Source organism: Physeter macrocephalus, chromosome 12 (genome assembly GCF_002837175.3).
Source record: "Physeter macrocephalus isolate SW-GA chromosome 12, ASM283717v5, whole genome shotgun sequence".
Taxonomy (NCBI): Eukaryota; Metazoa; Chordata; class Mammalia; order Artiodactyla; family Physeteridae; genus Physeter; species Physeter macrocephalus.
Genome location: NC_041225.1, coordinates 47,485,757 through 47,509,986, shown reverse-complemented (window position 1 = coordinate 47,509,986; position 24,230 = coordinate 47,485,757). Strand labels below are relative to the sequence as shown.

General features: G+C 47.7%; 1 protein-coding gene across 1 annotated transcript in view; it reads left to right on the top strand.

Annotated features, from left to right (window-relative positions):
* Positions 1-24,230, top strand: part of ALK (ALK receptor tyrosine kinase) — a 737,057-nt gene that overhangs the window by 622,917 nt on the left and 89,910 nt on the right. Inside the window, exons 7-8 of the mRNA XM_028496593.2 lie at positions 15,254-15,385; positions 22,664-22,795. Coding sequence (XP_028352394.1) covers positions 15,254-15,385; positions 22,664-22,795 — 264 coding nt within the window. The remainder of the gene's footprint in view (positions 1-15,253; positions 15,386-22,663; positions 22,796-24,230) is intronic.

The window sequence follows — 24,230 nt, the reverse complement described above, 5'->3', positions numbered from 1 at the left end:
CATCTCTGTCCCCCAGCTCCACCCTACCCCACACCTTTCTCCACACCCTCTAGGACATGATCCTAGTCCTGTCTCCTGCTCTGGTCCTGTCCCTTCTGAAAGTATTTTAGATATTCTTTGTCATCTATGGGCTTGCATTCCCTCTTGTCTATTCCTGAGATTTCTAAAATGGCCTTTTCCACCCTGGTGGGTCTACCATATTGGTTAAGAGCATGGACTTCAGAGTCAGGCGGGCCTGTTAAAATTCTGGCTCTGCCAATCCTCTGTGACCTTGCAAAGGACTCTACAAATCATTGGATCCCAGTTTCCTTCTCAGTAAAATATAGATAATAACAACAACTTCATGTAGATGCTATATGGTCTGAATAAGATAACGCATATTGGCTTTTCATGAATTGCTTCTGGCTTCTTTTTCCAGCCTGCCCCGACCCCCCAGCTCATACTTGGGGTCACCGAGACAACCTGCTGTTCCCTGAGCATGCTGTCCTCTAGCTGGGGCTCCCTTGTCCTTTCTCCTTATTTGGTGAACTCTTGCCCATTCTCTGAGCACAACTCAAGTGTTGCCTCTTTTCTAGAGTCTTCCTTTACCCCATAATCAGACACCTCTCCTCTGTGTGCCTGTCATTCATATGTTCCAGTTTCTTACTTCTGAGTAGCAAATACTCCAGAGTGCAGCTGCTTAAAACAACTATTATACCTCACAATTTTGTGGGACAAGAATTCAGGCAGGCCTCAGCTAGGTAATTTTTTTGGTACCACGTGGCACAGATAGAGGTCACACAATGGTATTCAGGTGGCAGATCGACTGATGGGCAGGGTCCAGGATGGCTTTTCTGCATGTCTGCTGCATTGGCAAAGATGGCAGGGAGGCTGGGCTCAGCTGGGACTGTCCCCTGGGTGCCTACACATGACCTCTCCAGCATGGTAGCCTTGGAGGAGTCAGTCTTCTTACATAGAAGCTCCAGGCTCCAGGGCCAAATATATCTATGAACAAGTGCTCTAGCCTCAAAAGTCACATGGTGGCTTCTACCATATGCAATTAGTCCAAGCAGTCACAAGCCTGCCTGGATTCAAGAGAAGGAGACAGAGATCACCACCTCCCAATAACCCTCACAAGAAGATTATTAAAGAATTTATAGATTAGTTTTTTTTTTTTTTTTTTTTTTTTTTTGCGGTACGCGGGCCTCTCACTGCTGTGGCCTCTCCCGTTGCGGAGCACAGGCTCCGGACGCGCAGGCTCAGCGGCCATGGCCCACGGGCCCAGACGCTCCGCGGCACGTGGGATCCTCCCAGACCGGGGCACGAACCCGTGTCCCCTGCATCGGCAGGCGGACTCTCAACCACTGCGCCACCAGGGAAGCCCTATAGATTAGTTTTAAAACTGTCACAGTACACCTCTTTTACCTATTTTAACACTAACCATGATGATAACTATTTGTCCACATATTTGCCCCAACATACAGGATGGCCTCAAGAGGGTAGACTATGTCTTCTTCATCATCTACCATTTATTGAACACCTATTATGTACTGGGCACTGAGGTTTATCTGTAATATTTCTAAACCTTAAAACAACCCTGCAAGATGGATGTTGAAGCTCAAGGCAATTGAGTACTTTGTACAAGACCAAGTGGTGAAGTCAGAATTCACATTTGGTCCATCTGTCTCCAAAACCAATCCTCTTTGCTTAGCCTCTGCACAGTTTGGCAAATTACAAAGGCCAGTAGAGATTCGGGACGGCAACACAATGAAAAAACTTTCCATCAGGTCCATCTAAGATGGGTCGTCCTCGTACTCCCAGAAGTTCCCTAGCAGAACCGCTCTCCTCTCTGGACCCTCCCTGAACTGAGAGAGGACACATGTGTCTGTGCCCCTGCGACTTTGTAGGTCTGCCTAAGACCTGTGGGCATGAACAGTCCTGTAGGTGTCCTCAAATATCTGTTCCATCAAATCTTGTCTCTTTTCTCACCTATTTCCTCTAAAATAAATTGTCAACTCTGTTCGGTAGCGCTTTACTCTCAAGCATATAGTACGGGGCAGGAAACGCCCTGGGGGTTCAGGAAATACTCATAGAAGTGGAAATGGAGCCCTGTGTGCCTGGGGATCTGCTGGGCCTGAAGCAGCCCTCAGCATGGTGCGCCCTACATTTAATAGCAGGAGTGGAGGCTGGGAGGACTCTAGCTGAGCTGGGAGTCTCCCCATAGGCTTTCCAAATTGTCATTCACATTTATCCCCATTACTGCCCCCAACCCACCTGGCACCCTCCTCCTACAAATGGAACTCTTCTCCACTATTCCCTGTGGTTGGCTGAGTCTTCGACCCACGGCAGTGGGGAGGGAGCCCCTTACAGCTCATCTGGTCCAGCCCCATCACTTCACAGATAAGCAGACCAAGGCCAAGAGGGCACAGGCCTGGTCCAACATCACTCAGCTAGTACATGGCAGTGTCAGGGCAGATCTGAGGCCTCCTCACCGCCAGGCCAGTGTGTTCTTGCTGCATCCAGTGCCTCACACACCAGCATATTCCACTGGTAGCCAAACAGAGGGGGGATTTAAAAGAAGAGGAAAGAAGAAGAAGAACTTGAACTTCTCGGAGAGCCACTGCAACGGTCTTTTCTCATTAGGCCGTATTGATGTCTTCTTGCCCTGCCGACTTAATTAGGGCTTATTTTCAAGGCCAGCATAAATCAATAGACTGATAATCATACTTAGGAAAGCCAGCATAATCATCTTCTTGGGTTTTTTAAAACTGTGGTGAAATGCATATAACATGAAACCCTTTTTAAGTGTACAGTTCAGTACTATTAAAAATATTCATGTTATGCAACCAATTACCAGAACTTTTTCATCTTGCAAAACTGAAACTCTGTACCCATGAAACAACAATTCCCCATTCTCCCCTCTCCCCATTCCCTGGAAACCAGCATTCCACTATTTGTGGAATTTGAATTTCTATGAATTTGGCTACTCTAGGTACCTCATATAAGTGGAATCACACAGTATTTATCTTTTTGTGACTGGCTTGTTTCACTTAGCATAATGTCCTTAGGGTTCATCCATGTTGTAGCATGTGTCAGAATTTCCATCCTTTTTAAGGTTGAATAATATTCTATTGCATGTATATACCATATTTTATTTATCCATTCATCTGTTAATGGACATTTGGGTTGCTTTCATCTTTTGGCTATTGTGAATAATACTGCTATGAACATAAATATACAAATATCTCTTCTAAACCTTGCTTTCAATTATTTTGGATATATACCCAGAAGTGAATGCCTGAATCACATGGTAATTATACTTTTAACTTTTTGAGGAACCACCATACGGTTTTTCATATTGACTGCACATTTTACATTCCTACCAACAGTGTACAGGGTTCCAATTTCTTCTCCACATCCTGCCAACACTTGCTATTTTCCACCTTTTTATGGTAACCATTCTAAATCACGCATCTTCTTGTATATTTCAGTTATGTCCATTCAAAGACTCAAGTGAAAGATAATACACACAAAAAATGGCTGGTCCGTAGTAGGTACCCGTTGAATATTATTTCTTCTTCTTATTATTTTTTTAACCTTCTTCCCTGCCTGTCATCCAGCATTCCTTCTTCATTAGATTTCTCCCAATTCTGTGGTTCTGAGAAGGTCAGACCCCAACATGACAGTCTTAGAAGAGAACTAAAAACCAAAAAATGTAGAGAGATTCTTGACTCCTAGACAAAGCAAGTGACCTTGATCTTTTCATAGGAGACTCTACCCCCTTTCCAGATTTCTTTGCCTATCTAAATGAATAACACAGAAGCTCTTCACATTTCCTCCAAGGAAAGCTTTGCTTCATCTTTGACTCTGACTGGAACGCTGAACATTCATAGCTTGGGGCCTGGTCCCAGCCTCCCTCTTAGTTTTGAGCCTGGAATGGAAAGTACTTGCTGACAGTGTCTCAGCCTCTCACTACTTACTGTGAATCGGCCATCACTTCTTTCCTCCCACCCCGTGCGGCAAGGTCCCAGCAGCCCATGCCTGCTGCAGCTTCCTCAACAGCCCGCCTTCCCCAGTTAGTGCTTCACTGTACATGTGAGTGTGCAGCCATCGTCCTGAACTGGGTTGGCAGCACTGAGTGAGGTCTTTAGACAGAGCAGGCCACAATCACTGCAGTGAGCCTCTTACATGATTTGGTTTTTATATAGACAAATCCCAGCTATGTACACATGGAGCCATGGGGGTTGGGACTACATGAAGTTCTCCTCAGTGAAATGCCTTTTCTCAAAAATACAAATTCTAGGGCTTCCCTAGTGGCGCAGTGGTTGAGAGTCCGCCTGCCGATGCAGGGGACACGGGTCCATGACCCGGTCCGGGAGGATCCCACATGCCGCGGAGCGGCTGGGCCCGTGAGCCATGGCCGCTGAGCCTGTGCGTCCGGAGCCTGTGCTCCGCAACGGGAGAGACCACAACAGTGAGAGGCCCGCGTACCGCAAAAAAAAAAAAAAAAAAAAAAATACAAATTCTAAATTGCGAGTAACACATAAGTCCTGCTTCTGAAACCACTGCCCAAAGTTATTTACTGAAGAGCGTATATAACCTATTCTTTTAACAAACTTTTATTGAGAGCCCACTATATGCCAGGCACTGTTCTAGGAACTGGGAATTCAGCAGTGAAAACACAGACTAAGCTCTCCATCCTCTTATTGCTAGTGGAAGAGAAAGACTATCAACAAAACTAATTTGGAAAATGTATATTGCCCAACTGTAAGTAGCAAGGAGAAACAATACATCAGGGAAGGGAGACAGGAAATGTCTAGGGTGGGGTCAGGGGAGAGATTTTAGATCAGGTCATCAGGGAAAGCCTCACTGAGAAGGTAACATCTCAGTAAAGACAAAGGAGGTGAGGAGTGAGCCTCTTGTGGCTTCGGTGAGATCCTATGGGAATGTCAGGTGGTTCATAATAAAAATAAAATCTTAATCATTTGCTACACTCACTGGTTTACAGAGTATTTTTCCATAGCTATCTCCTTTGACCCCAGAAGCCTCTTGATAGAGATGAGATTTTTGTCCAGCCCAGGGGATAAACTATGAATTCTGATATTCAAGTCCTATCTTATTCCCCTATGCCTGGAGCCTGCCTTAGCACCTACCTGGTGCATCGCTCCCCTAAAAACATTTGACCAGAACTTGAGGGGCCAGAAGCCAGTTCAGAATCTGAGCCAGCCTCACCCTCCACCCCTCCACATTCCCAAGACTATGGGGCCTCTGTCTCCACCCTACTGCTCCTTTTCTCTCTGGCACTCCACTTGCTTGCAGTCCGCCAGCCTCCCTCGTGTTTATTTCTGGGGCTTCTAACATGGCCTTTTCCACCTGGTAGGTCTAGCATATTGATTAAGATCGTGGGCTTCAGAGTCAGGTAGACATAAAATCTGTCTCTATGACCTTGGGTCCCAGTTTCCTTCTCAGTAAATTGGAGATAATAACTACTTCATAGAGTTGCTGTAGGTCTAAATAAAATAATGCATAGAAAGCCTTTGATAGAGTCCCTAGAAGATGATAAGCACTCAGTGAATGGTCAGGGTGGTAGTTATTCTCATCGTGATTGATATCTGCATCAGCACCCAATGGCTATCTTGCCTCTTCATCAAGCAGCCGTTCCTTCCACCATGGCTTCCATGGATGGAATGGATGCAAGATGACCTCCCATCTGTCTTCAAGAGGTCGAATCTACCGGACTCCCTTCTGTGGAGGTGCCTCGCGGGACCACTCCCGCAGTCAGCATTCCTGTCTCTACTCCTCCAGTCTGAATGACCCCTACTCTCCCTTGCTGTCCAGCCCAAGCAGCCTTCTCCACTGTGTAATCTGCCTATAGTCCCTCCAGTGGTCTCAGCTGTAGATGTAATTTGTTTGTGATTAGTATTAATTCTCCAAGGTGCAACTGGAATTGTTCATTGTTTACTGAACAAACAAGAGGAGAAAATGACATAGTATATGGGGAGCTGTGGTGCAGAATGGTTAAATGTCATCGCTTTTCAGGGAGATTAATGGTAAATGTGCACCGAGGTCATTTATAATATTAAAAATAAAATGATTGCTTTGTCTTTTCAGCAAAGCAATGAAGATAAATGTCGCACAGAGAAACCTTGGGAAAAGGACCATGCAGCAAAATCAAGGGGTATTGAGGCTACAAAGAGAAAATTTTTAATTTTTTAGGAGAGCTTAACCGCAGAAATGAAACACATACTGCTTTCCTACTGATGGCCTGCAGGAATCCTTGTGGTTCTTCATAAGTTTATATGGAGACCGACCCTGAGGAACTGGGATTTTGAAACCAGCTCTGTCATGTCAGCTGGCAGCCATGCTTTCACCCTAGCACCATCCTTGATGTCCCCTCTCCCTCAGCCTCACCTCCAGGCCGTCAGCCTGTCCTGTCAGGGTCACCTCCAACACGAAGCTCACGTCACTCACTCCTTACCAGCTCCACCACCAGCAGGCTCAGGCAAGTAGCCTTCCTCACCTGCTTGGTCGCTTACAATGGTCTATGAACTGGTTTTCCCACTTCTATTGCCCTCTCTAATCCATTCTCCCTAAATCGCTCAGAATGACCTCCTTAAAAATCAATGACATTATTTTCAGTCTCTTGCCTAAACCCCTTAAGCAAAATTCACACCCCTCCGCACAGCCTGCAAGATCCTGCCCAGCTGGGCCTCTGCCTTCCTCCCCAGTGACTCTTCATGACCCAACCCTTTGTGACTTTTTGAGCCACACTGGCCTTTGCTCTGTCCCTAGATCATTAGCGTCATTTCCCACCGCCAGCTATGCACTTCCTACTCCTCCACAGCCTTTTCACATGGCTGACTTCTCTTATTCAGTATCAGCTCAAATATCTCCTCCCCAGAGAGGGCTCCCATGGCCCACCTATCAAACTAGGTCACCCATGTCACGCTCTGTTCACTACTCTAACCCCAGGCTCTTAGTGGAAGCTCTGAACATAGTCGTTCAATAATTGTAAGCTTGAATGGGATTTGGCTGAGGGGGTACGTGTGTGTGGAATTGCTGCAGTATAACCTAAAGGAATTAGCAGTTTCCAGAATGCAAGGAAATTCTACCTCACCCTGTTCTTCTACTTAAACTTGGTGATCTATTTTGTACTTCTTCAACATACATTCATTAGCGCTTGCCATGTGCCAGGCACTCTCCAGGAGATAAAATAAGTATGACGGACCCGCTGCCTCAAAGAATTTAGAATTTAGTGGGAGAAGCTAGCAATGCAGACATAGTTGCCCAATGGGAGAGACGAGTTCACAGTTACAGGTGTATAGCAATTGCCAGAGCACCCCAGAGGGAGGCACATGTCATCCTTCAAGAGAGAAGAACGAGCAGCCGGGGCAAGTTACATCTGCGTTAGGAGGAGTGGCTCAGATGGAGAAGATGATTCTAGCCCACCCAATTGGCTTACACAGAGGCTGAAGCCGTGGCTGCCTGTTCAAAAAACTGCAAGTCATGGTCTTTAGCTGAAGATGCAAAGGAACACAGTGATCTGGGAAAGCGGGCTGTTCCGGGTGTGCTAAGCCTCAATTTGGACTGTATCCTGTGGAAACCAGCAAAGGTTTGGATTCCGACCCGAAAGGAGCTGGGCTCAGAAAGCTAACTCTGGTGGTAGGCGTGACTCCAGAGACAAATAATCTTGAAAATTCATCATTGCAGTTACTCTTCATAGCTATTATTTATGTTGCAAATTACTATTGGGTTCGTTTCTGCCGCTGCTTTGCTGAAAAGGTCTGGCCCTGTAGATCGTCACCTCTACTGTGCGAGGTGAGGGATCCCCAAAGTTGCTCTCTGTCCCCAAACTTTGGCCTGTCCAACCCCTCCATTGACCACCTCCCACCCAACCTCCATGGCCTATTCTCCCAAACTCCTTGGGACACTCTCTAAAATTAGCTCATAAGAACCCCACATACCGTTTTATGTACCCAATGTCATTTGATCCTCACAAAAATCCTGTAAATTAGATAGCCTTTCCAACTTACAGAAGAGGGAAGCCTGTGAGCTGTGTCAGGGTTCACACCGCTAGCTAGCAGAAGAGAAGACGGGAAGCTAGTGTTAGTTTCTCTGCACCTTAGGGGTCTCTTCAACACAAACTAAGAAAATGGTGCCTTGGGCCTGCTGGAGTCATAACAGAAATGGAATCTAGGCATGAAAGGAGCTCTGACAACTCTGGACCAAGTAAGGAATCGTCACGGTGAGAGAGAGGGTGGTGCTGGAGGGCTTGGGATTCTTCCAAGGGCAGAAGGGACTGAAGATCCGTTAATTTCCCTAACACTAGAGGTCCTCAGATTTTGGTGCACCCAGTTTTCACCCAGGGAGCTTGTGGAATATGCTGACTCCAGAGTCCCCCCAAGATGTTCTGACTCTGTAGGTCTGCAGTGGGGCCCCGGAAGCAGCCTGATTTCCAAGCTCCATGTGACTGATGCAGAGGGTCTACAGATGCACCATCAAGGCAGTAGCCTAAGCCCTCGGTCAGTGTGAGTGGCTGGCTGCGGAGAGTCTACAAACAAGGCAACTGAGGCCCAGAGGAGTGACCTGCTCATGGCCCCAGAGGCCTCGTGGCAAAAGGCAAGGCCTCGAACCAGCTCTCCAGACTTCCAGCAGCACAGCACTTCCTCACCCAGCCCGCCGGGCCCTCTGTAGCCGGGCCCTCTCCTCACCGATTTATATTTTGCGTAGGAGCCCAAGATGCCAGTTCTTTAATGAGGTTGTCCACACTACAATTTATGAGGCCAAAGCCCTCAGCAGGACTGGTCTCTGCCAGGCTTAATTTACACAGTTCCCCGACCTTCCAACACCCCGTTAACGTCAGCGCAGAGGCGGCGGCTGTTAGCCTGTGAGCACTGTGGCGACGTCCTCATCATGTCACCAGCCATTTTCATGTCTCTGGGCTTGTTTACCCTTGAGCACCTGATTCTCCTCGTCCCGCGAAACAGTAAGTTTCCACTGGGAGCCTGGCCCAGCCTCTGGGCTCCAGCCCCACTCCTGACCTCCCCATGCTGTGGAAGTCAGCCTCCTCCCACAAGTCGTCTCCCCTTCTCTTTAATTTAAGAGCAAGACCCCCTTCTCACCGATGCAGCACTCACTTCTCCCCCCTTTAATGAGTGTCATCAGTTAAGCAAGAGCAAGCAGGTGGGAGATGGCCTGAAAGCTGATACAAATGTGCCTTTTTTAATGCCACATAAATCACCATAATTAAAAAGTAATTAAGTGCCCTAAAATTTGACGTTTGTTTAAAAAAAGAAATTTGAGTTAGGAGAGTTGTGTAGATTTTGTAGCATCAGATCTCTAAGACATGATTGAAGGAGGGGAGTATGTGTGGGTTTCTGTTTCGAATGCGCAATTAGGGAGAAGGAATCACTCCCAGCAAGTGAACCCAATGAGTCGCCCATGGTGTCAAATAGCGGTTCACGTAACCTGACCCACCCAGGCCACACGTGTCTCAGGTGCAAATCTGAACTGATTTCTCCTGCACCCAGAGGAGATAACTGGGCGAGCAAGTGGCATGCTGTTTCAGGAGAGATGTTCCAGGATGCAAATGACAGATGACTGAGACAGGAAAAGCCAGCATGAGGAAACCAGGGGAAGCTTGCTGGGTGAGTGACTTGGCAGCAGGCTCCAAGGAAGTCATTAAATGGTCAGCATTAATAAAGACGACACAAACTATATCAGGTCAACCCTATAAACAGAGAGCCACCAACAACCATTGCTCAGAACCCCAGAATCAGGATGTCGAAGATGGAAGGGGTCTTGGAGGTTGGGTTCGAGGCCACCCCCTCATTGTACCAGGGGGCAGTGGAGAACCCAAGAGGTAAAAGACCCACCTAAGACACATAGGTGCTCAGGGGCAAAGCCGCCAGCCCTCCGAGGAAGTGGTTCTCAAGCCTATGCTCGTGAAAATCATCCCCGGAGCTTTTAAAACCACCAGTGCCAAGGGCCCGTCCTCCAAAGATACTGGTTTCATTGGTCCAGGTGGGCCCTGAACATCAACGGTATTTCTAACTTCCCAAGTGACTTGCTGCGCTGTCAGGGTGCTGCTCCAGAAGGCAGTCTAATCCACGTGATGGGAGAAGAGCCCCACCTGGGATCATCTGACCAGGTTCTGGGCCTTCCCTGTGGTTTACTAGCTGTGAGACCTCAGGCAAAGCACCTAGCAAGTAATTGGTTGCATTTTGTAGTGCCTTACTGTTTAGAAAGCATTGCTCGCTCCATTATTTAATCTCTTGAATCCTCAGTCTTCTGATTAATCAAATGGGAATAATAATAACTATGCTACCAGTTGTTTATGAGGTTCAAAGAGAGAAGGATTAGGAAGGCACGTTGTAAGCTCTTACAATGCTATACAAAGGTAAGGAATGGTGACAGTTTACTACCCCCAGTAACTTATATTGTTATTCTGGGAAGAACTACCTTTTCAAAGGTAATAAATAAATTTCCATACAGAAGACCCTTGCTAACAAAAGATCCCCAGGCACCAGTTCTCCCCAGAGTGGCTTGATCTTAGCTCTCCCTAATCTTTCTGTGATTAGGGCATTTGGTGTTTCAGTGGTTTCCAGGAATCACAGGCACTCGTGGCTGGAAGGCATCAGGATGTGCCAGCAGAAAGTGGGTGCTGGATCTTCTTGTCTAAGCTCTGCCCCTTCCTTGCTGCATTGGAGCAGGCTGTGACCATCCAGGGCCTCAGGTTACCCTGTTCCACAAGCCAGAACAATCATTTCACAACCACAGAAAGGATGCTGTTGCAGAAACTCAGCCCCTTGGTTCAAACCATTCACCAAGGGTACTTTCCTCCTTGGAATTTATGGGCCCCATTAAAAAAAGAACTGGAGAAGACAGAGCAGTTGTTTTTTGTGGTGCTTCATTAGTTTTGAGTTTGGGCTGGTAGAAGAGATCAGAGTACTAGGCATCCATCTAATTGAATCTCTCACAAGCATAAAGTTCCCTGTGGTATGGAGGAGGCTGTACGTCTCCAGCCAGGGAGAGGAGGTGGGGAGGAGCAGGTAGAAGCAGGGCCTAAGGGGCTGGCTTCTCTGGGCTGTGGCTGTGCAACAGAGAGGTCCTGGGGATAAACACTGGGGCATCCAGAGAGTGGAAGCAGCACGCCCCTCCCACGACTGGACCCCTTCTTTGTCCAGGTTTGGGAGTAAAGGGCAGGGATACTGACTCCCTGCCCTTTCATGCCCATTATCACCACTCCTGAGGACACTCATCACCTGGGGAAGGGGGACCCCATAGACAGACACGGTACAAAGGATAGAGAACAAGATGTGAAAATGTGGGTTTCCACCAATCTCTCCAGCAGTCCATGTAACCACTCTGAGCCTTTGTATTCTCAACTATAAAATAGGCATGATGATAGCTTCAATGGATAATACATAGTGAAGTTCAAGTCCCAAATATTGGGGTGGGGAGACCTCTATACAAGGTACTGTTATAGATTCATGAAGATAAGACTTGATCCCTCCCTTCAAGTCACTTAGAGTTTGGTGAGGAAGACAGGCATCCAAACGGCTGATTATGATATAACAGCAGAATGTCTGCCAAGTTAAATGAAAGAAGAAGTAATGTGCTATGGTAGCCCAGGGGAAAGGACAGTCCATGGATGGGGAAAGAATGGGAGAATCCATGAAAATGTCACAGATGAGGGGGTGAGATCTGTATCCCCATTGCTGAAAGAGGAGGAGTTGGTAGAAGACATTCCCTGAAGAGAGGGCAACCTTAGCCATGAGAGAGCAAACCAAAGACTACGAAAGGCAACCCACACATTACCTGCCAACCCCACATGGAACAAATTCTCTAAGGCACAAAAGAAGAAGAAGAAATCACCAAAGAAAATATGGATAGGTTTGGATTACGTACAAATTTTAAACTTCTAGATATCATAAACAGAATGAAAATACACGTAAAATACTGGGGGAAAATGTGAAGCATATAATAAATAGTTTCACATCCTTATTAATAATCTCATACAACTCAATAGGAAAACATGAATACCCTAACAGATAAATTGGCAAAAGGAAATGGGCAATTCCCTAAAAATCAGAGTAAAATAAAGCTAATAACACGTGGAAAAAAATATTCACCCTCGCAATCAAAGAAATACAAATAAAACAGCAGGGACATACTTTTAGTTAAAAATAATGATAATATTCAGGGTTGGCCAAGATGTAGTAAGAGGAACATGCATGTATGAACACAGCTGGTGAGAGTGTAAATTGGATTAACTTCTAGAAAGCAATTTGGCAATATGTATCAAGGGCCTTTAAAATGTTTATACCCTTTGATTCAGTAATTCCACTTCTGGGAATCTATCCTATGAAAATAATCTGAAAAGCAGGCGAAAGTTTATGCTCAAAGATACTCTTCAAAGTGTTATTATAAACAATCTAACAATCCAGTCATTGACTGATGTTGAAATAAATTATGGTACATATCACGTAGTATTATAGCCATTAAAAAGTATTCTTATGAGGACTTTTTAAGCCCTTGGAAAAGCTTGTGATATAATCTTAATTAATTTAAGCAACATACATATATGACACAACTATACACACTTCTAAAGCATAGGCCAAAAAAAACGAAAGAGAAATCTACCGAGATGTAAAAAATGACGGCGTCTGGATAGTGGGATTCTGGGCATTGTTTTGTTGATTTTTACCCTGGTTTTGAACCTTAGACAATAGGCATATATTTTTCAAGTGAAGGAAAGTAAAAGAAACTGTAAAAGTAAAAAATCTTTGAGGAATGACAAGTAATTGGTATATGAAACGTGCATGTGTTCGTGAAAACACACGATGAGAAACAAGGCCTAATCATAAGGTGTGAATAAAACAGGACACAGCTTACATTTGTTTCCAAGTTGAGGAAGTCTTTACAGGCGTTTTATTTGGCTCATGTTTTCTTCGGTCGGGCTAGGAATGAGGGCCATAAGGTCCTAACTGTATTTCATGATCATGTATAAGGCATAAGAAAAAATACTTTGGAAACTAGAAATCACCAAGCAAAAGTGAAGGAGAATTTTTCTTATCCTAAGTACGTTGACCTCTTCCTCACATTACTCCAAACTCTTGCTGCTATCACCAGGTCTACTTCGTACTTTGACTTTCTTGTCACCCTCTTATCAGAACCCTGTGATTATATTGGGCCCGCCTGGATAATCAGGATAATCTCCCACCTGATGATCCTTAACTTGATCACACCAGTAGTCTCTTTCACCACATAAAGTAACATATTCACAGGTTTTGGGGGATTAGGATATGGGTATTGGGGCAGGTGGGGGGGCACAGCATTATTCAGCCAGCCACAGAAGCATAACCTAATGTGCAGGGTTTTTGTGAACCCTCCCAGGGGCCAGGCACTGGCTAGGGCTGGGAACACACAGAGACTCAGGCAGCTTAGTGGAGAAGATGGGAGCATACACGAGTGTTCTAGCGCCAGGTTGCAACGAACCAATGCCAGATGGGTCTAGAGCACAGCGTTTATGGGGAGAGACAGAGAGAGGTGAGACAGGAAAGGAAATTTGGGCCCACATCACAAAGGACCTTTAAGAACAGGTTAAAGGGTTTGGATGTGATTCCCGGAAGGAAGAAGGGCCTGTGTTTCCCATGCCCAGGAGCTACTGAGAACGCTCAGCCAGGCTGGAGGCTGGTCTGACAATGCCAGGTAGCCATCCGCCATCAGCTGACAAACTGAGCCTTATCTGGACCAGCCTGTGAAAGAGGGCCCAGGGCTACCTCCAACACCCCCCTTCCATGAGATGGAGAGGCCAGCTTTGCAGTCGACAAGCTAGGTCTAAATCCCACTTACCAGCTATGTGACCTTAGGCAAGTCACTTAACCACTCTGACTCCATTTCCCCACTTAGGAAATGGACACTATTAAGACTTGCCTGGCTTCTTTACAGAACCAGATGGGCTGAGGTATAAAGAGGGATTCTAGAAGTAAAGAGGCTGGACTTGATGTTAGTTTCAGCGCTGTTGGGAACCAGAAAATCATGGAATTTTAAAGATCATCTAACCTGGAGAGTCCCACATCACAATCAGCTGTAAGGTTTTATTAAAATAAAATTTAATAAAGAATTTCACAACCAGGGTTAAAGAAGCCCACCCCTCATGTGAGGCCCAGGGAAGCTGTGGGGCTTGGCCAAGTGAGGGTCCTGGTTCATCCTCTCCACCACCCAGCTGAGCACTGAGGTAGGTAGTATGGGGGTGGGGAGGCTGTTGAGGAACCAGCTACCATCGGGATAGAGCTAGGAAATAGGACAGAGAGCAAGGCAGCCAGACCTGGGGGGTGGGGATAGGAGGTCAACCCAGGTGGGCCCTGCCTGCTCACCTCCACAGGGGCTAGAGGCTCCCCCATCCCATACCAACCGAGGCTGGGTGTCAGGAGGCCCAGTCAGAAACACCAGCCAGGCCCTTGCTAGGCGGTCCCCAGGCAAGGGACCCATTCAGTAGGCAGGCGGGGCCAGGCCAGCTGAAGCTTGGCTCTCTGAGGTCACAGGTTAATAAATTATCATAACTCATCATTCTTGATACAAAAGCAAATATCTGCTAATATGTTCGCTATAAACTGCCCCCTCTCCCTTCCTCCACTGGATAATATGACTTATCTAAGAATTTCAGAACTGGACAAGACCTTGGAAATACCATCAAAACCCCTCCTTTTGTAGATGGGGAGACAGGGGGCCAGAAAGAGAAGGGACAGGGTCAGCATCACACAGCCATTCATGGAGGAGCCAATCCAGAGCCCAGAGCCCTGCTCTTACGATGGCGTTCTTTTCATTTCAAAACAGAAAGTGCTGTGTGTTTTAGTCACTCCAGTGGTGGAATCTGGGGTCAAGAGCATGGGGATGATATACTGGACCAGATATGCCTGTTGGTACCCCAAATTTGACCTTGAGGGGAAAGCTGTCTGTGTGCAGATGAGACTCCACCTGTAGCTGTCCACCTGGCACACTAAAGGCGTGGGTTGGAGGACCCCAAAGTGTCGGGGAACATGGCTCAAACCTCGGGCCTCTCTACTACACACATCACAGCCAGGGGGCTGGGGGGTTAGGGCTTTGACTTCCTCTTAGCCTCCTGGTGTTGACCCTGGTTTGGGCCAGATTAAAATGGGGTTGTCTCAGACCGTGAGATGTGAACGGCCTGGGAGGGATGCTCTCCCCGCAGCCTTCCCACAGGGCCACCCAAGCTGACCAGTGTCGTGTGTCTCTGTGTGCTCTCCAGGAACATCCCCGGGCTCCAAGATGGCCTTGCAGAGTTCCTTCACTTGCTGGAACGGGACAGTCCTCCAGCTCGGGCAGGCCTGCGACTTCCACCGGGACTGTGCCCAGGGAGAAGACGAGGGCCAGCTGTGCGGTGAGTAGATGGGGCTGCTCCACCCGCCCCAGCCCACCCACGCCCACGTGCCCTCCTTCCCCCACCATCCGAGGCTTGAACGACCTCCCTTACGACCAGCGCCACTTGTGTCCTTCTGGTGGCAACTTTCAAAAGCTCCACAGTCTTCAAAAGACAGGGCTAAGACCCATGGTCTAGAAACAGCATATAATTAAGAACCAAGCAAGATCTTATAAGTTTTGCTCTCAACATCCTCGTGCATAGAGAAAAGGTGCAGACTAAAGCCCAACTCTAACGTGACATGAGAAGCCCTCTACGCCAGGACCTCCGCCACGTTTTAAGCCTTTCTTTCATCACCCACCTGCCTCCCTCCTCCCCTCAACCTTCCATGTACCCCAGCTCCAGCCATATCAAATCACCTCTCAGCGCCCTCACACCTCCCTGGCTTTGTTAGTGTCCTATCCCTTCCCCAGAATGCTCTTTCCCATCTTAAGTCACATCTGCTCCTTCAAGACTCACCTCAAGAGTCAATCCTTCTGGGAAGTCTCTTCTGACCATTTGCCACAAGTACAGTTGGTTCTCCTCCCTCTGGAACCCGCCCCCTGGAATCCATGCACCGTAACATTCATTACTTTGTAACAGCTTTTTAAAGATATAATTTACATACCATACAATTCACTCGTTTAAAGTGTACGATTTAGTGTAGTCACAACTGTGCAACCATCACCACAATCTAATTTTCGAACATTTTTATCACTCCAAAAAGAAACCCCTCTCAATCTCTCCTCATTTACCTCCAATCCCTCCCCCACCGACCCCCTCACCCACTGCCTAGCCCTAAGTAACCACTAATCTACTTACTGTTTCTATAGATGGGCATTTCATATAAATTGAATCATATAATATGTCGTCTTTTGTGATTAACTTCTTTCACTTAGCATAATGTTTTTGAGGCCCATCGTGCTGTAGCATATATCAGTACTTCATTCCTTTGAATCACCAAAAAATATTTCATTGCATGGCTGTACCACATTTTGTTTATCCATTCATCAATGGATGGGCATTTGTGTTTCCACTTTTTGGCTATTGTGAAAAATGCTGCTGTGAACATTCATGTACGAGTTTTTGTGTAGACAGATGTTTTCATTTCTCTTGGAAATGAAATTTCCTACCTAGGAGTAGAATTGCTGGGTCAGATGGTAACTCTTTATTTAACATTTTGAGGAACTTCCAAGCTGTTTTCCAGAATGGCTATACCATCTGACAGTCCCACCAGTATTGTGTAAGGATTCCCATTTCTCCATATCCTCAGCAAAACTTACTATTTATCTGCCTTTTTATGTTAGCTATCCTAGTGGGTGTGCATCCATCACATTTCATGGAGGTGGCTTCCATGTCTCTCTCCCTCACTGTGGACAGAGTGGGCCTGCTACTCTTCCCCATACCAAGATCTCAAACGATTTCTGGCACAGCATAGATGCTCATTGACTCTTTGTTGATGAAAATGAATAAATGGGTTGGGAAACCTGGGTTCCCTAGAGGAAACAGGTTGCTGAGGTCTCACTGGTAGTTAGGGGCAGAGTTAGACTCCCAGCCCAGTGCTCCCTCCACTTGAAGACAGTGTTCTCAGCTGCTCCCTGGCAAGGAGTAAACACTCTAGAAGTTTTTTCCAGGGAAACCACGGACACTTCTAGAACACATATATAATGAGCTAAAAAGTAAACTAGATCCTGGAGCAGGGACAAGTAACACGGCATCTGTCCTTGTAGTGCTGTAAATCCAACACAGGGGCAGGGAGTGAAACAAAGGTGTTGTGGTTGGGAAAGGATGCAGCAGCCTGGGGTGCTGTGGAGCTCGTACGCCCAACAAATGCCCCTCCCCTCAGACACACTGGCCCCAAGACGCTGTTACCGGCCAAATAGCTTTTAAGAAGGTAACAGTGTCCCCCAGGTATTTTGGAGGACAGATCTTCCCTTAGGGAAATAAAGGTTTTATTTATTCCCTTTTAAATGAAGCTATAAAGAAATCCATTTTTCAATTTGAAAATCGTCCTTTTTGTACAAAACTTTCCAATGAAGTTTTCCAATAATCATGGAATAGTGGTTGTTCAGATAAAACTCAGTAAAGAGTTGCAGGTAAGCCCTTTGCTTGTTCCGTACTGTTCTGCTCCTGGCTTCCTCTCGGAGCTCTCACTACACACATGGACCAAGAGGAAGCTAGGCCTGCCCATGTTCCCCTGGACAGGGACCTGTCTGTGTGTCTCTCTAGTTACTTGTCTCTATAGTATTTCCAGCGGTGCCTCTGAGCTGTGTGACTTTGCTTTGGCCTTTTTAAAGTTTTTGATACCCACTTCCCAGCTGAGACACAGGTCGGGGAGTCCATGTCCTGGTTTACAACTGGGAAAATGAAAGCACAGAGAAGGTAATTGATTTGTTCAGGGTCACACAGCATGTCAGGAACAGAGCCATGATTAGAGCTTGGAGCCTGCAGGATCCAGCCCATTATTGTGGACTTAGGGCACTTTCCTACCATTTCGGGGCTTGCCATCAATGCGTTTTCAGAGCCAACACCAAGCTTGAGGGTAGCCTGGTTCCAGTAAGGAAGGCAGGCGCCTGGAGCCCAGAAGGCTTTTCAGCCACACTTGAAAAGCTGTTCTGACCAGCTGTCAGAGTGACCACTCCGCCCTGAAGAACACCCCCATGGAGCTCTTTGCTACAGAAATCGGTTGATAGAAGGGAAGTTCAGTTAGAAGGAGGATTATTCCAATCTTTATGCCACTCTGATCTTGGCAGTACTCTTAGTAAATATTCTTTTCCTTTTTTGGGCACCCCACCCTCTCTGGCATTTTTGCTGTTTTCCCTACCACACTGACTGATGTTGATTCTGGAACCCCTCCCCATGAAAATAACAACAACAATAATAATAGTAACAGCTAACATTATTGAGTATTTTCTATATGCCAGGAGCTGCTCCAAACACTCTTCATGGATTAACTTATTTCACCCTCACAGCAGTCCTATGTGATGCTATTATGCCCATCTTACAGATGAGGAACCAGAATAGTCCATGATCAGACTGTTAGCCAGTGGCTGAGCAGCGATTCAGACCCAGTCTGATTCCAAAGCCCATGCTCTTAATCACTGCAAGCCAGATTCACTTGTTCCATGAGTTTCCAGCAGTTTCTAGCACAGCCTTCGCTACATATCTACCCAGGACGAAGGGACCAGGAAAAGGCAGGGAAGGTCCAGGGCTCTTCTGGGGGATACTCAGATCATTCGTCTCCACGCTCTAGGCCTCACTTTCCTCGTTTCTAATATGAATTGGAACATGATGCCCGCTGATGCCCATGACGCATTAAGGACAATGCTCTTGACCTCACTTGGTCCTTCCCAGGTGGTCTGGAACCTGTTAGAACATTTTCTCTGAGCAGTGGTCACTTTAAGCCTGTTGGGGATGTCCAGGTCTTCTAAGGAACCCCCATGAGGGTCAGTAATCTTGAGCGAGAGTTTTCAACCAAAAACTGCCATGGCTAGAATTTGGAGGGGAAAAGTAGGTTGTATCCTGTCAACTCCCAGCCTCAGCTCCCCACATTTTCCCTAGAAGGAATTACACGCACACACTAGAGCTTCATTCAGATTATCAGACTCAACCTTGTGGGACATTTCTGGCTGGGATAAGTAGGGGACCTGAAATGGAGGTGGTACTGCCCTTGTCCTTCTCCATCCGATCCGTTCACACCCCATCCTCCAAGCCCACACACCATACACCGTACACTTTCTCTTTCTAATTAAACATTGCCGATCCATGTTTACATCCCAGGATGCTGTCACCCACTGAAGGGTGTCTTCAAGGTTCCCCGTGTGTCCTGAGCAAAGGCCTCGACAGCATGCAGTGCCCCAGAAAAGGGTCAGGTGGCCCCGCTTCATCCCTTGGATGGGTCATTGACGCACTCGGTATTGCAGGCAGCTCAATCCCCCTCCACATACTCAATAATATTATCGGTGTGGTGGGGATACTTTTCCTATCAGGCAAAAACAGGGTTTTTTTAAAGTTTATTTCTTTATTGTAAAATAAAACATGTTGGTTGTAAAACATTTGGAAAATCAAAAAAATACACAGGAGGGCTTCCCTGGTGGCGCAGTGGCTGCTGAGAGTCCGCCTGCCAATGGAAAATAATTATTGCCCATAATCCTCCCTCTCAGACATTCAGAGATAACCATAATATTTTGATGTATTTCTTCTAGCACTTTTCCCATGACTCTATATTTTCAAGGAAATGTATAACATATTTATCAAAAATGTTAACAGAGTTGTCACACAGGAAGGAAAAGAAGTAGTGTCATTTGGCCTGGAGTTTATACTTGGCAGCTCCTGGCAGCTGCTGCTAAGGTCACATCTCTATGACTCTATCAATTTGTGTCTCTTAGAGTGGAATAAGGTGTCATAAATGCCAAATGTTCTGGGATTGATTAACCCACACACAGCCGATTTGGCCATCCAGCCAACAAAATAACTGGCTGCAGCCCAAGAAGGGGGTGGGTTAGAGCAGCGCTTCTCAGACACTAAGGTGCAAAGGAGTCACCTGGAGAGCATTAAAAATGCAGATTCTGGTTCAGTAGGTCGGGAAGTAGGGAGGAGAGACCTGAGATTCTGCATGTCTCACAGTTTCACAGGTGATGCAAATGTGACTGGTCCCTGGACCACATTTTGAGTGGCAAAGGGTTAGGGGACTGAACCCACTCCCATTTCATTCAGCAAATAAGTATTTAGGTCCTACAATGTGCCAAGCACTGAGCAGGTGGTCAAAGGGGGTGACACCTTAGACGCGACACTGGGCGCCAACACTGCTCAGCGGTGGACTTCACAGCAATTTCCCCAACCCGGCCTGATCTGCCAAGGGCTTGGCGCTGGTACCCACCCCACCATCATCCTCAGGACTGGTCTCGCTGAGCGCACGCCCTGATGTGCTTAGTGTTGGAAATCCTCTCAGCACTCCTGCCCACCCTTCAAGGTTTTAACTGGCGCGTAAATTGCCCGTTGACCTAACTATTTTTGCCTACCTCATCTCCTTTTATTCAGTCAGCCAAAAAGAAAGGGGCTTCCAGTCCCAGCTCACTGTGGTCCCTATGTCAAGCTGGGACAAGGACGGGCCTCCAGAAGGTGGAGAGTGCCAGTGACTTTCCTCATTCCTGTCCCAGCGGGAGGCATAGGCATTTCCAGAGAGGCAGCTGAGGGACCTGTCTCTGCCCCCTAGGGCAGCGTTGGCAGTTTCAGCCTCTCCCCTGCTGATAAGTTTCCCTGTCCCGGGTATGAATGATCATTAATAATGCCACCGCCGCTCTATGTTTGCTCAACCCTTTTTGCAGACTGTTTCCACACTCTCTGCCTTACTTTGTCCTCAAAACAGCCCTGTGAAATATACAATAATCTTACCCCACTGTATAGATGAGGGAGTTGAGGCTCTGAGGAAGGAAGTGACTTACCTGAGGTCACAGAGCGGAAAGCGGTGAGGCCAGGACCAGAGCCCAGGTGTCCGGTGCTGATGAGGTACCAACACCCATAAGTCAGCCTAAGTTCTCTGCCTCTACCTCCTAAAAGGGTAAGGAGGGAATGATACGCTGTGCAGGACCCAGCTCAGCCCTGCCTCTTCCTTCTACCAGGGGCCCATTGCCTGCTGGAATCTGCCATCACGGTCTACAGTTTAAAGCACATGTGTGAAGGACGCTTTGTGGAAGGTCACTTCCAGCTACCAGTTAGTTTTTGCTAAAGAGGTGAATGTGAGACCCCTTGAGGGGGGCATAAAAATAAAATAGATCTCCTTAGCTTTGGGATTTTTAATCGGGAACATGCGGCACTTGCAGGGGGGATGATTTCTTCAGGGGGGTATAAATGGGAAGAGATGCTCAAAGTCAGTGACAGCCTGTTTTAATTTATAATTCTGCCTCTGTGTGAAATGCACAGAGAATCAGGGAGAAATGAGTAATAATTCACTAAGGTGCTGTCACAGCCAGGAAGCAGTAGGGCCGTCTTTGTCAGCCTGCTGCTGCCAAGAAGGTTGAGACAGAGGAAGGACACTGAGAGCGGTGGGTCCGGCTTGAGAGCTGCTGTGTGGAGACAGGCCTGGCCGGGGCTGTTGGGTACTATCAGGGTAGCCTGGAATGGCCCACTAGCTCCTCGGGGCTGAGAGCCTTCCCTGCAGCCATTCTCCAAGTAAACTGGAGCAAGGGAACTCTCTCTACCCCTCTCCTCCTGTCCTCCTCCTTCTGTGGGCAGTGGGGAAATATATGGTCTCTAGAACTGACTGTGGCCTCTTTAATGTGACCCGAGGTCAGGCTGATGTAGAGAAAAGCGTAACAGGGCCCTTTTTGCTGAGCCAACAGATGATATAAAGAGGCCCCAGGGACTGGGATTGCTTAGTCAGGATAGGCTAGGTTATGCGGCAGTAATAAACCATCCCCAGATTTCAGTGGCTTAACATAACATTTACGGTACCTGTCCACTAAGGGTTGGGGTGGGAGGGGCCTCTACCCCATGGGATCTCTCCTGCTGGCAGAAGCGCCACCATCATGCAGCAGCACCCCCAGGAATGAGAACTCTCCTTAGCTGCTTTAGCAGAAGAGAGAGTCTGAAAATTACACCAGGGCTTTTCACAGCCTCAATCCACAGGAGATGCACAACACTTCCACTCACATGTCATCGGCCAGAGCTAGCCATGTGGCTTCACTTAACTGCAAGGGGGTTGGAAAATAAAGGGGAGCAAATAGATAGTTTTGAGCAATATGTGTCTCTGCACACAGGGGTGATTTGAAGGACCCAAACCAACCAACCCCCAGCCAACACTACCACTGCCACCACCACATTCTTTTCATTGTGCCATTAGAAATGTATTTCAGTGAGTTACACACTGGCTTTTCTAGGATCATGTTCATGGTGGATCTGTATAAAGAGCACAGAATTTAAAAGCAGAAGAGCTGGGTTCAAGTCCCAGCTGGGTTACCTGCTGGCTGTGTGACCTTGGTCAGGTTGCTTAACATCTCTGAGCCTCTGCTTTTTCATATATAAAACTCGGTTAGCAATACCCCATATTATTATTTTCTGAAGATCAGAAAAGTATAAACCGGCACATGTACAAGTTAGGGATTGGGCTTCTCTTCACTATGAGCATGATTAGACACTGAGGGTCTGGCTGGGGAGCTATCATTAACAAGGATGGTCATGCCTGGCTAACTTTACTTGCTGTTGGCATATTCTGCCTTTAGCACTCCTGGAAATGACTGTACCCCTGTGCTCTCCCTGAAGGTAAACTCCCTGCTGGTTTTTACTGCAACTTCGAGGATGGATTCTGTGGCTGGACCCAAAGCTCACTGTCACCCCACACGCCCCAGTGGCAAGTCAGGACCTTAAAGGATGCCCGGTTCCAGGACCACCAAGGTACCACCCTCTCTTCCCTTCCCCTGGTGTCCACCTGGCCAGACAATAGACTTGGGGCACCACCCCAGAGGCACTGGGCCTCCCCCGAGGACCTGCCCTGGGGTGCACCTACACAATTCCCTCTTCACACCCTCTTGAGTATTAGAATGATTATATCAGGGCTTCCCTGGTGGCGCAGTGGTTGAGAGTCCGCCTGCCGATGCGGGGGACGCGGCTTCGTGCCCCGGTCCGGGAAGATCCCACATGCCGCGGAGCGGCTGGGCCCGTGAGCCATGGCCGCTGAGCCTGCGCGTCCGGAGCCTGCGCTCCGCGACGGGAGAGGCCACAACAGTGAGAGGCCCGCGTACCGCAGGAAAAAAAAAAAAAAAAAAATGATCAAGGATTAGCTGAAAGATAAGAATAAAAGCAACAATAATAATAATCCATTCATTTAACAAGTGTTGGTTGAAACCTGCTGTGCATCAGGCACAGAACTCCTTGAGAGATAAAGAAAACTGTAGCCCTCTTTATGACTGGGGAGGCTGAGGCTCGGGGAGGCCCTTGTGTCATTTGCCCCATAACTGTGCCCTGGGAACCTTGCCCCATATCTACACCATTGCCTGCGGCCCACCTTCCTCAGTCATACCCCCTGCCCCGCCCCGCATCCAGCTGAAGCTGGCAACTCCCACCGTCCCCTCACTAGAGTCCGTCCTCTCACGGCCCCTGCTTGACTGCCAGAGGGGCAGAGGGCCTCCACACACCCAAGAGATGCCACCCACACTGGGCTGGGCTGACTCCACGCCTGGAGGAACTGGCCTCGGGATCAGAGGAACTGGCCTGGCCTTGGGGTCAGAGGAGGTCTGTGAGGCCAGCATATCTCCAAGAGCTGGGCTACTGGAGAGGCCAGACCATCCAGCCATGGGCCTATCCTTGGTCTGTACACAATGACTAGGGCTGAGCAGGCCCTGGGGCCCACTCTCTGCAGGATGGCAGGCAGGGGGGTCTCTCTCGCTTCCCCTCCTCTCCCTTCCCCTCCGCTGTATTTACCTGCTCTTTGTGGAGATAGAGTCCCTTGTACCAAAATTTCTCTCTTTCCAAGCAAAGATCATACATCCTACAGATTCCTTTAAGAATTAATAATAAGGATAAATGTGAGAGAAGACAAGGTCCAGATCAACCACTGAGGATCTCAGAGCCCGTGCAGTTCTGTCCTCGGTCCCCGGAGCTGGCTGCATCTAGTGAGTTGGCTTTGGGCCCCGTTAAAAAGGAGGCTGAGTTCTTGCACCCCGGGGGAGTGCTGCAGGGCCCTCCGCAGAGGTGGAGGCCAAGAGCTTCCCCTCCCGGCCTCCTCACCGCTCTGCCTCGTCCTCAGCGCCCTGTCTGTAGGAGCAGAGAAGACAAACAGCTCAAAGCTAGACGTGATCTTCACATCTCTGCTCTGATAGTCGCTGACAGC